Genomic DNA, 18,195 nt, shown 5'->3' on the forward strand with positions numbered 1-18,195 from the left:
TTTTTCTCTGCCCTTTTTGTAATATCAACTGCAGAGCAAGACTCCTGTCTTCCAGCTGAACGCTCTGGCCACCACCAATTTTCAGCACAAGAAGGGAAAGACACATTTCGTGTCTCACCAGCCCCATGAAGCCATGGCAAGAGATGGAGACAAACACCCGGAGGGACTCTGAGCAGCACAGGCCACCGTTTGGGAGGGGAAGCACAGAGAGCAACCTCCCTGGTGGAAACGGCAGCTTCCAGGGGACTGCAGATTCCTCCTGCGTCCACTAAATGGGGCCTTGAGATATTGTCACCCGGTGAAGGGACACAACTTGGGAGATGCAGGCATCAAAAAATTATAAACCCGGAGCACCTAAAATGACTGCAAGTGAAGATCATTACTTACCAAAGTGCAAGGGCAATGCTCAACCAGGAGGCACGCCCGTGCTTGCAAGGGCCAGCAAAATGGGGGGACAAGGCAAGACATTTAGCACAGCCACTGCTGCACCACTGCAAACATTCCAGCAGCGCTGAGACTGCAAAAGATTGGGTGGTGACAGCTTTTAGTGTCTCCTAGCATAAAACATCTTCCCATTTTACTCTTGCTCTCATCTTCCAGGCAGAAATAAATCAAAGCTTAAGAAACAAGGCAGTCCAAGTACCGTATAAAATGAAAACTAGTATAGGAAAGGTAGGCAACAGTTGTCTTGAAAATCTGGTACAAGAAGGAATGGTAGAGATCTGAGGAAATTTGGCTTAGGGAAAATTGCTGATAGCCAGGCCTGTGTTCTCCAGAAGGGAGAGGAAAAAAAAAAAAAAAAAAAAAAAAAAAAAAAAAAAAAAAGACTCACATTGAAACAAGGAACACAAAGCCCCTTGGTATCCTTGGTATGTACAATGACTTAGGCCAACCTCGCCATGCATCTTACCCTCCCTGCTTGCCTGGTCACAGTAAGGATTACAGGAGGACAAAGTGCGACTCTACGGCACAGCCAAGGAAAAGCAAGCAGATGTCCATGTTAAAGGCAGGCTCCTCCAGTTCTGCCCTTCCCATCCGGCTGGCCTTAGCGAGACCACAGGACCTGTGAGGGCCTGAGTCCACTTTGTTTTCCTGTAAAAAACAAACCTTGGGCCTTGTAACGAATCCCCAGTGAAAGCAGATGGCTCAAAGTCTGCATCCTATCTGCTCGCAACATTTACAACAGATTATTTAGCCTTTCTGTGCTTGGTTTTCTTAACAAAACGAATAGAACTACTTGTAGTTATGATTTGTCATGTTAAGAGTCTTCCTGAACAAGAACTGTTCAATAAGCACAAGATGTTGTGGCAAGCCCTATATAGATGAAACTAATACCTGAAGAACAGCCAGTCTTCAAACTTGTGCACATGCCAGGTTTTCCGTTTCAGCAAATATGGACATCATTAACGCACATGTGTGAACAGAGGACACCCTGTCTTAACAAGGGAGTTCACCAGTGGCCAAAGGCCCACTTCACGCTGAAACATAGAGAGCAGTTGTTACAAAAAGATCTGCTGGAAAGCAATGCATCCATGTACTTCTGACTTCAATTTCCCCCAGAGTTAACCAACTCTCTCAGATCACAACTGTGCTTTTCTTACTTTTAGCAATTTAATGCAAAAGCCCACTCCTGCTCTTCCTTTGACACTGGTGCAGCCCAGTTCAGTGGAATCACCCTTTGATTCACAGTGGTGCCTTGCTTCTGGTATCACGGACCTTTGTAGCACAGAAACAAATTTAGCACAGAAAGCTGAGAAAAAAAGTGTTTGCTTTTATAGCAGGGTGCGAGAGGCTTGCCTTTAGAGACACATGGTATTGGAAGCAAGGTCTTCCTGTCAAGTGGCTGCTGACAAGAACTAGGAAATGCAGTTCTGAGATTGCACAATCAGCTTACAAGTGAGAGGATGAAGGTGTCAATAGGGCTTCCTTCCTAGCCTGTAAAACCTAGATCTAAGTTTTTACAGACGTAGGCACATCAAAACCAAACACAATACAAAGATAATGCAATGAAGAAAGCATGAAACTTTCTCAATTAGAAGCTCTGCTGCTTTGAATAGACACAGAGGCACAGAATTCAGTGCTGCTTTAGATTCACATAGCTGGAATTTCAAGAGCACCATACCTGGAGCCCAAGTTACACTGCAGAAAGCATAGCTGCCTTCCTTACACTAAACTTGAGTCTTACAAGGCTGAAGTAATTCTTTGAAAGGTGAAAGGAAAATAGGCCACAAAGGGGGAGATACACATGTGCTTTTTCAAACCATTCTGACATGAACTGACCTACAGATCATGTGTCTAAAGCTGTTCTGTAGAAGCCAGTAGTTCGTGATAGGGAGATGTTTTCAAGCAGGCAGGGGATGCCGCAAGCAAAGCTGTAAGCTCTGCCCATCCTCCTGTTGCAAGACAGGATCTCTGCCAACAAAAAGCATTTGCTCTGACTCCTTTCTCTGGACAGGAAAGGAGCCATTCACCCAGAGCAAGTAAGACAGAGAAAAGACCAGGATCATAATTTCAAAATGATAGCTATATGTATCTGTGGTTTACAGTTGGACTCAATGATCTTAAGGGTCTTTTCCAACCTGAATGACTCTCTGATTCTACGATTTAACTGCAGCAAAACTTGTTCCCAAGCCTGTTTGCCCAGTCAGTTCAGAGGATGTTCAGAAATCAAATTAGCACCAGACTGCTGCTTAAGTCAGGCAAAGATTCGGTAGGTATGCAGCGACAGCCTGAATTTAGCGTTTGTTGATAGCATACGACAAATTGACTGCCCAAAGTGCATCTCATTCAAATACAAGTTTTATTGCTGTCAGTTGCAGGACTGGGGCTGACGAGAAACCCCCAGTCCTGCTCCCCCGGGCTGCCAAGCCACCCACCCCCTGGCCCCCAGCACGCCAGTCTGTCAGAGCGGAGGTTCCTGGGGTGGGTTCTGATGTGCCCCCAACCTTCCTCAGCACCTTGGCCTGGGCAGCAAGTCTTGCTCCAGCTGACTTCACCAGCTCTGCACGAATCCCACCCCCCTTACCTGCGTGAACTGTGATGCCATGACTCGCCAAGGCTCTGCTGAAAGCTAAGTGACAACTAAGTTCTTCAACAAGTTTCAAGATAAGCTGTATTTATTTTAACGGAGAAACCAAACCCCCAGGATACAGCATTTACATTCAGTCGGTCTCCCATGTAAGTTTAAATATTTGTAGGATACACATTTTCATAGCCAAGTGTTTCCTATTGGCTGACATCACACCAAAACATCAGACTGTGCGTACTCACTGCACAGCTATGAACACAAGTTCTGAAGTCAGTGGAACACACTTTCCAGCTCAAATCCTCTTGAGCTGCTGTGGGTAAGCATGGTAACATTTCTTACTCGTTTCAGAAAAGCAGAACTCTGTCCTTTCCAAGATGCTTTAGAACAGATTTTGACTATCTGACATCTTCCAAATGAGTGGAATTTTAAAAGCAATTCCCCAGTCTTTTCATTTGGATTGGCAAGATCACAGGCTGTATTTAGGTTCCTGAGCAGTTACTTAAGGTTTGCACATTCACCATCTTTGTTCTACTCAATGTCACTGCCATGGGACACAACTGGAACTGCTTTGGATCCAGCCAGCACAGGTTTTATCTGTGAAGAGGCTTGTCAGCACAGGTGATCTTGCCACATGCTCTGGCAGGAGCAGCACACTTCTCTACAAAGGTCTTTTAACAAAGGTACTCTGGCTCCTCTTTAGAAAACTCTGCTGAAATCTGTCTTTGGACAGTTGCTTTCTCCGAGTACATTTTCCCTGGTAAATACGTGCCAGTCTGAGGTAAAGCTTTTACCTTCTTTGTCTTCTGGTGATTGGTTTTCACAAATCTTAGCAGGTTAACGATAGCAGCTGGTGTAATGCCAGGGATGCGGCTGACTGCACCAATCTGTGTGTGGAAACAGGAACAAGTTAACCAAGAACAAGCCTACACGCTGGAGCTAGTAAGACATGAGATCAAAACCTGTGGGTATTCCTTTCCCCGATTCCCCTCATCCCTCATGTCTGTTGGAAAGACACAGAAGGGATTTCACTGCTGCTCAACCTTGCTGTGGCCCAGTATCTTACCGTCTGGGGACGGATGGCGTCCAGTTTCTCCCGCACCTCTGCTGAGAGCGATGCATCAATGGCAAAGTAATCTAGGTCCTCTGGCAGTCGGAGGGCTTCATCACGTCGCACTTCTTCTATCTCCTGCTGTTGATTGACTACACACCACTCGTAACCAGCTGTGATGGAAGATCAGGGAAACAAGATGACCAGATACAGATGTTCATGTGAAACAGGTCACTTGCAGGAATTTGTGGAAGCAGAATGAGCAACTCCTCTGAGACACTCAAAAGCTCCTATGGAAGTTTCCAGCCTCACAGACAAAAGAGCCTAATTCACATCACTACTTTGGAAGAAGCCACACTCTTTAATTTGCTACTGGAATTAGGATATATGGGTTGGCTTTTCCTCTCATCCCAGGAAAGGATGGTCTATCTGACAGAGCAGTAAGAAAGAAAAACCCAGGAGTGAACATGAATAATTGCTCTCACCCCACAAAGTGAAAACATGGGTGTTTGCATAGGGCTGTGGCCTATGGTAAAAGGTGCACGCTCTGACAAGAGTGTTTCATTTCACTAAGGAGAAGATGAAACACCCTGGTATGAATGGACTCGCTCTCCCCTTACTGAACAAAACGTATGAAGATCACACTGAGAGATCGTAGCTCTTGTACTCTACCTTCTATTTTCAATCTCTCTGCCAGTTCTCTCCACTGAGCGAGTTTTCCCAGGGGCTCTGGGACAGCCCTTGCCAGAACTTCCATGTTGGCTTCTGGATACTGAAGGATGTCATAGGCACTGTGAAGAACAGGAGTAAGTTTTGATGTTAAGGCGTCACTTGCCTGAGGCAGATTTACAGCTGTTCCCAGCTCAAACTTATGAATATGCCAGAACATATGCCAGAACAACTGTAGAGCCAAGCTCAATTCTCAACATCTCTCAGTACACAGGAGAGCTGTTAAACTCTTGAGGAGGAGGGCTCTTTATGAATCACGAACAGCAAGATAGAAGGGACAACGTAAGGGCATCATGGGGAACCTTACACACAGACTGAGTCACCCAGGTCTTAGTCACTGACTTAAGACAACAGAATAGATAAGGTGAGATAAAGGATGGTTAAAGGAAGCAAGGCTCTTTGTGTACAAGAGCAGCTGCCATCTGACACTAGCCTGAAATCAATCCCTGCTTTATCACACTTTCAGCAAACAAGCAACCCATTGCAAAACTGTCAACGCTTGGTGACACTCTCAATAGGGACAGCAAGAACCGGCTGGGCCAGTGGAGTACCCCCTTGCTTTGGGAGCCTGTCAGCACCAAGAAATGTGGTATAGTAAAAACACTAAAGTCACACTTATTCCATAGGCAAACGTCAGATGTCTGTCCCTTGAAGGTGATAGCTAGAATCTTGGGAGTACTGACAGCTTGAGGAAGGAGGGAAAAATGCTGTGAAACCACTAGCCAGATGTGCTAAAGCAAGCATAGGTCAGACCAGAAAGTTTCACCTGACAGGTGACCTCCGACTGCTACCGATGGGAACTTCTGGTATTAACTGGGACCATTCGGATATGCTGAACTGAAGGGATTTTAGTGTCGCAATTCCATCCTCCAAAGCAGCTCTCATCTTAACTGCCTGTTCATACCGCTGCTGTGACACACACCCAGCTTCTTCAAAACCTGCAGAGACAGATGGTGCATGAGAACAAAGGTCTACAACTGGGCAGGGCTGCTCACTGCAAGAGCCCCCATAACGAAATACCTCTGCGGGTGAGCCTGGCATCGGCATTGTCAGGCCGGAGGGACATGCGGAACTCCACACGACTGGTGAACATGCGGTATGGCTCGCTGGTGCCCAGGGTGGTAAGGTCATCGATCAGGACACCAACGTAGCCTTCGGTGCGACTGACAATAAAAGGGGGCTTGCCGTGAACCCGCAGGCAAGCATTGATCCCAGCAATCACACCCTAGGCAGACAGAATACAAAGCAAAACCCATTTATCGTGTGGCTAAAATATCAGCGCATCTGCCTCCAAAGACTCATGTGTCAAATGGAAAATGCAATAGACTGTGCTAGTGATCTGGGCAGTTTGTTCCCTGCGGTACTCCAACTGTCTGAAGGGCTTCTTGGCCCCTGCGGACATGACTAGCGACAATTCCCACACGTTTTCAATTATACTCACTGCACAGCCTCCGTGCCGAAACATTTGACAGTGCTGTCAATTACTTTTGTTACTGCAACCTCATAATAGCAACTGTAGTTACTAAAAGTAAAAATATCTGGGCAAGCCTGGAATTGGGGTGAGCAACAGAAGTAAGAACATCTCATCAGCACAAGATGGGCATAGCAAGACTGTGTATCAAAGACAAATGCCAAGGCAATATCCCTTCCTGGGCGCTGAGTATACACGATCAGATTCACCCACCTGAGCTGCAGCTTCTTCATAGCCTGTAGTGCCATTTATCTGGCCTGCAAAGAAGAGGCGCTGAACAAGGCGAGACTCAAGAGAAGCAGTCAGTTGACGGGGATCTAAAAAATCATATTGCACCCCATAGCCTGTGACAAACAAGACAGATCTTATGGGATGGATTCTGAAGGTCTCTATTTATCAGCAAAGGCAGTCAGTGGGGCAGAATGACTTATCAACTTTCATTTACGATTTAAAAACAACTAAGGAAAAATCCCTGCGTCCAAGACTTAATTTTATTTCATACTTCCTTTGTTTTGCTACGCTCCAAACAAAATCTGTTTCTTATTAACTGGTAAGCAATGCGACAAAGATTGAAAACTATTCAACCCCCTCACCTGGCTGTAACATCTTGGCTTTGCCCAAGCCTGGGATGGATTTGATCACCTGCTCCTGGAGCTCAGGTGGCAGCGTCATCGAAATGCCTTGAGGGTAAATGACACTGGACTCCAAGCCTTCGGGCTCCAGCCACACCTGATGTTCTCGGTTTGGGAAGCGCAGAACCTTTGATTCAAGAGAGGGACAGTATCTGCAACAGTAAATAGCCATGAGCACCACCTGAGATGGAGAAAAAGTGACTTTCCAGAAGCAAAGCAGGAGAGACCCGCAGTTTCAGACAGACTGTCAGCTCTTGCCAGCGAGAGCCTTGCATGATGATACTTACCGCGGGCCCCTCGTCGTCTCCCTTACATGGTTGTTCAGGTGGAGGTTATCATGGATGATTTGCTGGGCTTTCAGGGTAGTGTGAGTCAGGTAACATGGCAGCTGATCTTCTGGCTGAAAGAGGCCAAAGCTCACTTTAAGTTAATTCAGTCACAACACCCTACTCTTACTGAACAAATCTGCCTGAGGCTTTCCCAGGCTTTTCCATTAACGGTTGGCTCTCACTTCCTGGAGAGATGGGTAGTGCTGTCAGAACACGAGCAAGTAGAGACAGAACACGAGCAAGCAGAGACCTTGAGTAACATGCCCAAAAGCAGACCAAGACCAGAACAGAACTTGAGGGTCCAGAATTCAAGTTCTATTCTAGACACTGTATTCCTAACTACAGGATGGATATTCCTATTAAAGTAACACATTACATCACGGCATCCAAATCAACTATAGGAATTCAAAGCTCTGGAGGAGGAAGTGCTGACCCTACAGCTAACAGGCAATTAAAGAGTTTTGGGGAGAAAAAAAAAAATTAATCTCTCAATATCCTGCAATTAATACAGAAAATTCAAGGTTTGGAAAAAACCTCCCACCATGTAAAGTATTTCACCAAGTTCTTCTGAAAAAGAGTCAGTAGACTCATATTCAAAACAGTAATAATGTTGCACCTCAACTCATTAAAACCTTTCCTACACATACCAAGGATTTAAGGGATACTACTTTTGCACCCACCCTGACTATAACAGGTTATTGCAACTCCTATAGGCTCTGGGGCAAATTAACTCCTGATACTTAATTCTGTGCTGTTTAACTACATTATGTAAGAATGCCATCTGCTTTCCAAGATTTTCTTTGGAAAAATGAGTTTCTCCTGCTTTTAAGTTACTGTTAACATGCCACCTCTGACCTCTGTGGGCAACTCCATCCTTTTATTTTTCCTAGTCAACACTATTAACGATTTCCAATCTCAACATTTTAATCTTATTCTCGAGCTGGGGTAACAAACAAGACATCATAAATCTCCACAATACAGGTCTAATCCATGTAAACCACCCATGTAATCAGCACATGAAAAATACTACTAACAATATCACATTTCTCACAATTCTGCCTCTAAAAGTAAAGAAAGTTTGGTTCTCAGGTTGGCAAGTGAGAGGAAGAAGGTACCTGCTTTCAAAAGAAAACAAGCAATTCCTCCCTTTGCATTGAGAGTCCTCAGAAACGTAACATCTCCAGTGCGAACACAGCCCAGCTCCACTTCCCAGCCATCAACTCCCTGGCTGACTCCGAGCATGACATTCCCAGAACCGCTCCCCGCCTGGCTGCACGTGCAGTGGACGTGTGCCATCCCACCTTGATCCACACAGCCTCGCTGAGGAAGCTGAACGGCACCGGAGGATCGTCAGCTACACATTTCTTCAGACCGCTGAAGTCAATCGTATCTTTGGCAAGTCGCGGTGGCGTCCCAGTCTTCAGCCTGCCCACAGCAAAGCCCAGTTTCTCCAGAGTCTGAGCCAGCCCGATGGCTGGCTGGTCCCCTAGTCGTCCAGCCGGGTGCATCTCCAGTCCGATGAGGACCGTACCCCTCAGAAACGTACCGGTGGTCAGGATAACGCTCCCGGCATGGACTGTGCTCCCATCCCCTGAAACAGCAAGTTTTCAGAGATGCACATACGTTAGGACCAATAAACCCCCAGTATTCTGGGGTTTCTGTCTAGAACGAGACTAACAGCGTTCACGGAGGCTTTATCCATCTTTTAACAAAACCAGCATTTCAATAATACAAGCATTAATAGCAGTAACTGCAATAAGCAGCATGTAGTTATTCCTATATTTTTCTTATTCCTAAGTACGTTAGCCCTAACACAGAAAACCCACAGGGAAAAACTCCTATTCAGAGCTTTATTTCAGAAAGCTTGTTTACTAGAACAGCAAGGGATAGTAACACGTGAGTCTGATAGTAACAGGACACCAGTGCCCCGTGACGTTGTCGGCAGCATATGCCGTTTACCAAATAAAATCTCAAAACACAGAACAGAATTCAGTCTCACTAGCCTGAAGAAAATTAGACTTATGTAACCTCCCAATACCTGTCAATCCAGGTATGTTTCTCGTTGCATTACACGTATTAACTTAGATTAGCTCACATGGGGCCTAAATCACCTCTACTGGCTAATTCAACTTTCTCACTGATGAATCATAAATGTCTACCCCAAAGGCTGCTCTAAGAGTAACTGAAGGTGCCTACTGAGTTACTAGCACATACCCAGAACGACTCCTGTGACCTGGCATTTCCCAGGATGGTCCGGTTCTGGCTCTGCCAAGAGAAGATCCTCCACAGATGCCTCACGAACTGTCAACAGTGGTGTGCTAAGGATTTCTTTCTGTCATGAAAGGAGTTACTGCAAAAATCTAGGAAGCTACGAGGCGTATGATCAGTCCCAAACCCTGGTGATTTCCAAAACATTTATTCCCTTTTGCACTTTCACTTGGCAGACACTCAGTTACTGTACTCTCCTAAGCTATCAAGCAGAACTTTTAATTCACAGGTAAGAGTTTAAGCTCAAAAGAAACTACTTAGTCATGAAGCCTGACCTGCATATAAAATGCCTGAGAATTTTTTCAACTATCCTGAGCTCCAACAACGTATACGGCATTGAAGTACCAAACAGAAAGGTTTGATAGGAAAATATTAAAAAAGAAAGCAACACACCCCCCCCCCCTCCCCAATAGTTTAGCCTAATACTTCAGATCCCTGCCATTTTCACCAGACTGTATCTACAGACACCCCCATACACAGCTAAGGTATCCTTAAACAAGGCAAGTCCCCCTCCCACCTCCGCGCAAGGACAAGTTTAACTCGCAAACGCGGCGGCGAGAGGGTCTCGGCCCCCGGGGGCAGCCCGGCCCTCGCCCGCCCTCACCTGCACCTTCTCCTTGTAGCGGCCGCGGTCGATCTGGGCGCGGAGGCCCCACACCGCCGGGCCCTTGCTGCGGTTCAGCACTTTGTAGTGGATGCCGGCGCGGTCGCAGAGCCGCCCGCACAGCCCGTCCAGGGCGTCCACCTCCCGCATGAGGTGCCCCTTCCCGATGCCGCCGAAGGAGGGGTTGCAGGACATCTCCCCTAAGGAGCGGGGAGGGGGGGGGGGAACACACACACACAGGGACTCCCCTCACCACCGCAGCCCCGAGGCGCCCGCGTACCTTCCCCGCCCTCCTCCTCCTCCTCCCGCGGCTGAGCCCGAGCCCGAGCCCGACCCGGGCACACCCCCCCCCCCCCGGGGCGTTACCGATGGTGCCGATCTTGTGCGTGAGGAGCAACGTGCGGGCCCCGCCGCGAGCGGCCGCCGCCGCCGCCTCCGTTCCCGCATGGCCCCCACCGATCACCACCACCTCGTAGCGAGCTGCCGCTGCCGCCGCCGCCGCTTCCCCGACCCGGCTGCTCGCTCCACGGCGCCCGGGCCGCGGCGCCGGGGCCAGCGCCAACCTGCGCCAGGCGCTCCGCACCAACATGGCGGCCGCCCGGCCGGGGGCGGGCCCTGCCGTGAGGGGCGGGCGCGGCGGGCGGTGCCTGGGGCGGAGGCGGGGGCCGGCCCCGCCGCTCCGGCGGGAGCGGCAGCGGCGCGCAGGTGTGAGGCCGCCCGGGAGCGGGAATAAGGCTCCCAGGGGATTGGAGGGAGGCGGGCGGGAGGGCGGCCGCGCTGTCGGAGCTTTCCCGCGCCCGGGCAGCTGAGCAGAGCCGGGCAGCGGAGGCAGCGCGGTCGCCCCACCCCGGCGAGGGTTTCGTTTCTTTTGGCGGAGGCGCGCTGCCTGGAAGAGGAACTTGCCGGAGGCGGGAGGAGCGGGAACCCGCCGTCCACGCAGGTGCGGAGAGGGGAGCAGAGTCCATGGACGGCGACGGCGGCCGAGGGGCGCGGGGCCGGCGGCGGGCGCGGGGCCGGGGCGCGGCCCGCAGCTCCCCCCGGGGCCGCGGCAGCCCCGACGGCGCCGCGACCCCGCTCCGGCCGCCGCGGAGGGACAGATCGGCCGCCCGGCGCGGCCGCCCGGCGCGGCCAGCCTCCGCCGGCGGGAGGCTGCCGGCGGGCCCGGCGGCGGCGGGCGGCGGGGAGGCGCCCCCCGCTCCCCCGAGCCGGTCCGCGGCCGCCAGAGCCCCCGCGGCGCGGAGGCGAGCGGGGGTGCCCGACGGGGCGGCCGCCGCCCCCCTGTCCCGGCGCCTCCGGGAGGTGCTGTCGCGGCTCAGCCTGGGCCGCCAGGACGTGTCCGACGCCTCCGGGCTGGTGAACCAGGTCGTCTCGCACCTGATCCAGGCCATCCGGAGCCAGGACGGCGGGTTCAGCTCCATCGAGCGGCTGGGCACCGGCAGCTACTACGAGCACGTCAAGGTGGGTCCCGTGGGCGGGACGGGCCCCGCGGCGGCGGCACAAGGCGGCTTCGCGCCGCTCCCGCCGCCCGAGCGCGGCTGTGGGCTGCTGGCCCTTCCGGGTGAGGAGAGGTTTTTAAGGATTACTACTTTAATTAACGGCCGTTCATTGTAACATCGCTCGCGGAATGGAAGACAAAGGCACGTGGGTTTAGTAGGATTCGCTGCCTGAACGGCCCCGGTACGCCCGGTGTACAGGGAGGACGAGCCGAGTACAGCGCTGCCTGAGAGGCCCTAGGCCAAATTTTACTTTGTATTTTTTTCTAAAAGCAGGAGAAACAGCAGTACCTCTGTTCGTGGTTCCAGCTCAATCAAACACGGGGACGCTTTTTTTTTTTTTTTTTTAAAACCAGCTTCAGCAACAGCTATGCATTGTTTTTTCTCCTCACAGCTGACACCTACGTGCAAAAGGATGACTAAGATCAGTATTTACACATTACTTGGAACAGCTTAAGAATCTTAAGACTCTTTTAAAAACTAGTGAGTTGGAAGGCTGGGAAACGAACTGCTATCAATAAATTGCTTTTCTGCACTCAAATGCACAGCAATCTTGTAATACAGATCCACAGAACTAAGCTCCTATTTCACACCAGACACAAGAAGTACACCAAGGGAGTTGCAGATAAAACTGCAACCTGTATAAAAGCCTAAAGAGAATAAACCCCAAGTTGCGCACTGAGTGTTGTATTCTCATACTTTGCAGATATCGGAACCAAATGAGTTTGACATCATGCTTGTATTGCCTATTGCAAGACTTCAGCTAGATGAATGCGATGACACTGGAGCCTATTACTATCTAACATTCAAAAGAAGTCCAAAAGAAAAGTATTTGTTGAAGTTTTTAGATGAAGATAAAAAATTATCAGCCTTTAAAATGCTTGAAGCACTAAGAGAAATTATTAAACGAGAAGTAAAAAACATTAAAAGTAAGTACCAAGAAAACAAACTTCACGTGGGAGTGATAGTTACATTGCACATATGGATTGCTTGCTGTTACTAAAATGTGATTCCCCTCCCAAGCAGCTGTCTCTATAACTGTAGCCCCTCCTGTCCCTGGTATCTCAACTTTGCTCTCATGCTAAGAATCACCACATATACATCACAGCTAATCATATTATGTGATTTACCTGTAGCTCCACTATGCAATCCTCTTTCCATATGGAAGTACTGAATATGAAAAGTTCTGTCACATGCTTGGTACTTCCTACATGACCTATATATTTTTAATCTACCTGCTGTGTACAAAGAGCCGTTTGCTAAACTGGTAGCAAAAGGAAGAGCTTTCTTTTACACATTACCTAATATTTTATAATCAATCTATCTAGAAAACATATCCCCTTTTAAGATGCTCTTTCTCCCAAGCCTTCATAAACATTATAGCCAAATCTCTTCAGCCTCACCGCTTTCAACAGTGAAGCAGTTCATTGGAAAATATTACTGTATTTCTGATTCTGTAGACATAGTAAATCAAGCACACACAGTTCAAGAAAAGTGTTCCTTATTTCATACAGCTCCTCAACAGGCTGCCCTAAAATTTTATTTAAAATCCATACCCGGTAGGATAAAGAGCCAGTGACTGAACTCAGGTATTTCTTTCAATCAATTATAAATTCCTCTTAAGTAAAAATGTTCTTCAAAAAAAAGTTTCTAATACATAAATCTCTTCTTTGTTACTAGATGTGGAAGTGACTGTGAAAAGGAAAAAGGCTGGAAGCCCTGCAATAACTCTTCTGATCAAAAATCCTCCAGTAGAAATATCAGTGGACATCATCTTGACTTTGGAAGTTCAGCAGAGCTGGCCACCCAGCACCCAGGATGGCCTCAAAATTGAAGAGTGGCTGGGAAGAAAAGTCAGGACAAAGTTCAGAAATAGATCAATTTATTTAGTAGCCAAACAAAACAAAAGAGAAAAGGTTCTAAGAGGTACCTTAAATACAGACAATAAGTTTAAGTTATGAACTATCTTCTCTATAACTTGATCACTTACAAGTGCTATAAAAGGGTATCCAGATTCTGTTCAGTAAACTGCCTTCAAGGTACAAATCTTATCCTGGATACATCCAGATCAAAGACAACTGAAATCCTTTAAAATGTCAGATTTGTGACACTGCTTGTCCTGCACTGAAATCTAAAGACAAAACTGCTCTGCCAGTCCGCACAGTAACCATTCCTAAGGGCGTTATATTAAATCTACTAAGTCGGACACATGGATATGGACCTTTCCTGTGCTAATCCTGTACTTAACAGCAACAGCCACTCCTTTGCTTTGTAAGAAAAAAAAACAAAAAAACAAAACAAAAACCCCCAACAACCCAAGATTTCTAAAAGGCAGGGAACATCCCTGTAAGTGGGACTGCATACACAAGTTATGGGCTTCTGCAGGACATAAACCCTGTACTTTTCTAGCAAGATACAGTGTTTCTCACTGAACTCTGGTATGGCTACAACATTTTTTTTTTTTTTCCTCCAGACCACTGTCACACCTAGCCTACATTAGTTTGCAGAAACATCCCAACTCATCATTGTGTTACGAAAACCAGTTTCAGCAAAAAGAGTTCAGACAATCTGGTATTATTTTTTTTTTTTTTTTTAAATTGCATGCCCATCTTAACAATGCCAAATCAATCATTACTGCTCTACAGGGCTACCTCTCCCTGTGAAAATTAAATGCAAAGAGTAACTGAACCAAACGTGGAAGGGAAACAGTCTAACTCCTATAAGGAAGACAAAAACGATTGCTGCTGTTAGAAAAATGAGGGTTGAGCTATGTTAATATTTGTTTTTGGAAACATTACCAGAAGAACAAAAATAAATTATCTAGAACACTCACCTTACCTGATACAAACTACTTGCACAAAGAAATTGAAACGAATAGTGAAGATTTTTTTTTATTCAAAACCAGAATGGTTACTCTGTAAAGCTAATAATACGGAATAGAGATTCAAAGGCAGTAGGTTTCTGTGAGTAGTGTAATTCCTCAAATCATAGTTAACAAATGAGGGAAAGTTCAGATTTAGGCTTAACTTTAATATAAATCAAAACATCCTTAAAAATATAGTTATAGCATCCGAACGATTAACTATGTCCTACATTAATAACATTTTAATTGCTTTTGTGGGGAACAGCTGGGGAATTAAGGAGGAATTAATGTAGTCACTGAATTACAATTTAAGTGCAAAGAAGTTGCTGGTATTTAAAATTAAATAAAGTGTCTTTTTTTTTTTTTTTTTCCTCCTAGTTAGAGACACCAGTACTTGCTGCTGTGTAACAATTTAACAATCTTGTACTCAACTTTAGGAAACACCTGGCGACTCTCTTTCTCACATATTGAGAAGGCCATGTTGAACAACCACGGCAACTCAAAGACCTGTTGTGAATCTGATGGACCCAAGTGCTGTAGGTTGGTATTTCATATGAGTATTTTACTTTAACCCTGTGCGAGCCAGGCTAGCACTGTCTTGTACTGTTTCAGTTTAACATTTAAGATTTTGATCTAAGACTAATTGCTCGTAACAGGGAGCAAGAATAAGGCTTTTAGGCATCATTGTTGTACAGCAGTACGTGCAGTGTTGTACCTGTCGAACGTCTGACTTGCATTTACGCAGCGAGGTGGACACAGGTTATATTGCAGGTTTACACTCCAGGCTTGCCTTACAAAGCAAGGGGATGCAACTTGTTTCCCAAACTCAGTCCTTTTTAGAACCACTTTAAAAGGCTGATGACTCAAGCTTTCTGAGTTTTGGGAACCAAATGACACTTCATACCAAGGCAATTTCTAAAATGATGGTGAGAAAGAACTGCTGAATGGGATCAAGATCAATAAATGTGATTTTTCACTCCCAATAAAAACTGGTTTCTACACTTCTTCAAAGAGAAAGCAAAATCCACGAGGTACAGAACCTCCTTAGCAGCAAACCAACTTCTTAGTTTACTTAATTACATCCTGTACTGAATCAAGATTATCACAAGAGAACGCATGCCTAGTTCTTTGGTTTTGCTTTATGAGTATTATCAGACATGCTATGCCCCTAGTGCAGTATACTACCTATATGTAGTACACTGCATATACCTCTTCCCCTCATGGTGTGCCACAGTGAGGTAGTGTCATTTCCTTATAAATCCAAAAGCCAAAACCACAGCTTTTATCTTAAGCAGTGCTCCCGGGTCATGTTCTGCTGGTATCATCTGCAGCCTGGAGACCGTATAAGCACGCTGCTGACAAACACTCTGTATTTCTGTAGCTACCAGTGAAAGTAGTGCATGCACAAAAACTACTGTTTAAAACAGAAATCCTTTGTTGCTGGAATATGACTTCATATGCAGCAGTTCCAGGATTATCCAGCCTATTGCTGCAATTATTTTCCGATTTTATTCAAAATATTATTGAAAATATTAATCTCAGAGTAAGAACACTTTTATTGCTTTCATGAATAATGTGTACTTAAATATCTAACCCACATATTTTAGGACTATGTAGAAGGTACTCATTTAATTCTTATTTATTTAACAGGAAAGGTTGTCTTAAGCTTCTGAAGTATCTTCTAGAGCAACTTAAAATGAAATATACAAAAGAATTGGAAAAGTTCTGTTCATATCATGTCAAAACTGCTTTTTTCCACTCATGTGTCATGTGGCCAAATGACACAGACTGGCATTTGGGAGACCTGGATCATTGCTTTCAGAAATATCTGGGATACTTTCTGGATTGCCTGCAGAAGTCTCACCTGCCACACTTTTTTATTCCCAAATACAACTTGCTCAGCCTGGAAGATAAAGCGAGCAGTAATTTCCTTTCAAGACAAATAAACAATCAATTGAACAACGGATTCCCAATATTTCAGGAAAGGTATTAAGAACATTGTTTACAGTAACTATCTAATTGTTTTTTAGACTTGCATATTTAAAACCAGGAGTTCTGCACTTTAAGTTACTCCTCAGCAGTCGGGTACTACAAAAAACCAAAACAAAATCAAGAACACTACGAGAAAATTGCATACTTCAGTCATACTGCTTAGTCATATCTCTTAAAAGAAATAGGATAAGTAATATTTATCTTCCCTATCCAAATGTAGATGTCACCTGCAAAGTATCTTCAAGGTATACTAGAACGTGTAGGAAGAATTTGCAGTAGTTTATTTCCCACATGTAGTTTCTGTGATTCCAAATACAAAGGCATCAATGACTGGGTAAAGCGAAAAATGACAAATTTATTTAAAATGAAGATCCACTGCAGAATATCCAAAATACACTTGCTTTCAAAAGAAAAAAAAGTCACTGCAGTCGCTTTGACATAAACCAGAACAACTTCTCCAGATCAACTGTGTGGATGAAGACCTTTTGCAGAGGACAACTGCCAGCAGTAACCAGAGAAAGAATATGGTATCAAAACAATATGAAGTTCCTGAGGTAACTTATCTTTCCTGAGTCTTCAGCACTGCTTTGGAAATTAGTGTTTTCACTGGACTTTAGGTAATGATTGCTTTCTGTCCAATGTGCTGCAACAGTAAAAGTTACTGTCAATAAGCATTTGTGTGACAAATCTTGAAGAAAGAAATGTATCTTCAACCCGTAGCAAGGAGGAACAGTCTCCCTGTGAAAGGTTATCAAAACAAAAATGCAGCATGAATGCGATATTCTCTGAATCAGAATTCAGCTCAATTTTTCTTATGTTGAAGAATATGTGTGTTAGGAAAAAAGAATAATTACATTTCCTACTACTTAACTTGTGCAGGTGATAAATACACAGCATTTGGACCTGCTGTGCTGTAAGTAAATACATCCTTTTCTTAAGGAAGCCGTGGGAAGTCCAAATTTTTAGCCTACTTTTTGAAGGCAAAATAACCTACTGACTTAAATAACGCCCAGATTTCACCTCAATTATGAGCAAATAAAAAAAGACGGAAGATCAGAAGAACATTTAGAGAATGATTTTACTAAAATATTCTTATCTCACTAGATTCAGTTTATTAATTTTTTATTTACTCATATGACATGTGAGTAAACAAGTTCAGACTAGGCATCAAATGAACAGCTCCTTCCCATATAACTTCCTAAGAGTGAAAACATACCCCATTGTCATTAGGATTCTGTGTGACAGAACCTGATATCCAAATGTAAAATCTGCATCAACTTTTTCTGGAAGAAATAAAAACTGACCTTCAAATGTATTTTTTCTTCATTACTTTTTTAACACTGCTCTAGTAAACTGTTTTTCTTCCTTAAGCTATAAAATTATATCCATGATAACGAGAAGCTGTTTTTTTTCCCCCCCCCAATTAGCCACGAACACATACTTCTTGTTATGCTCTCCTCCACTGGGAGGAAATGCAGACTTCTCTCAGAAAAAGCTTGAGACCTAAGTCTTAACAAAAATGACTTTCAATGTTAAGTTTTAAGATTAAAAAAAAAACAAAACACCAACAAAAACCAAACAAACAACAAAACCAAAACCAAACCCACAACCAACCAACCACCTTGTTTCAACAAACATCAATTACTGCAAACAGAGCAGATAACTATCCTTAGAAATACTTCTGCATGCCTGGCAGATGTGGCATACCAATGAAAAAGCACAGTATTTTGAAGGCACA

General features: G+C 45.4%; 2 protein-coding genes across 2 annotated transcripts; one reads left to right on the forward strand and one right to left on the reverse strand.

The window, feature by feature from the left end:
• Positions 1-3,098: 3,098 nt before the first annotated feature.
• Positions 3,099-10,726, reverse strand: MTO1 (mitochondrial tRNA translation optimization 1). The gene is made up of 12 exons (XM_042803309.1): positions 10,476-10,726; positions 10,110-10,309; positions 9,452-9,569; positions 8,539-8,828; positions 7,196-7,308; positions 6,870-7,060; positions 6,490-6,620; positions 5,826-6,030; positions 5,572-5,743; positions 4,749-4,867; positions 4,092-4,249; positions 3,099-3,912 (listed from the first exon to the last, which is right to left on the reverse strand). The coding sequence occupies exons 1-12, from the start codon at positions 10,696-10,698 to the stop codon at positions 3,700-3,702; spliced, it is 2,133 nt and encodes a 710-aa protein (XP_042659243.1). The 5' UTR covers positions 10,699-10,726; the 3' UTR covers positions 3,099-3,699.
• A 741-nt stretch (positions 10,727-11,467) lies between these two features.
• Positions 11,468-17,772, forward strand: CGAS (cyclic GMP-AMP synthase). The gene is made up of 6 exons (XM_042803313.1): positions 11,468-11,567; positions 12,309-12,531; positions 13,283-13,466; positions 14,076-14,173; positions 14,903-15,005; positions 16,116-17,772. The coding sequence occupies exons 2-6, from the start codon at positions 12,336-12,338 to the stop codon at positions 16,456-16,458; spliced, it is 924 nt and encodes a 307-aa protein (XP_042659247.1). The 5' UTR covers positions 11,468-11,567; positions 12,309-12,335; the 3' UTR covers positions 16,459-17,772.
• Positions 17,773-18,195: the final 423 nt, after the last annotated feature.

The sequence above is a fragment of the Tyto alba genome, unplaced genomic scaffold (genome assembly GCF_018691265.1).
Source record: "Tyto alba isolate M040663 unplaced genomic scaffold, T.alba_DEE_v4.0 Super-Scaffold_40, whole genome shotgun sequence".
Lineage (NCBI taxonomy): Eukaryota > Metazoa > Chordata > Aves > Strigiformes > Tytonidae > Tyto > Tyto alba.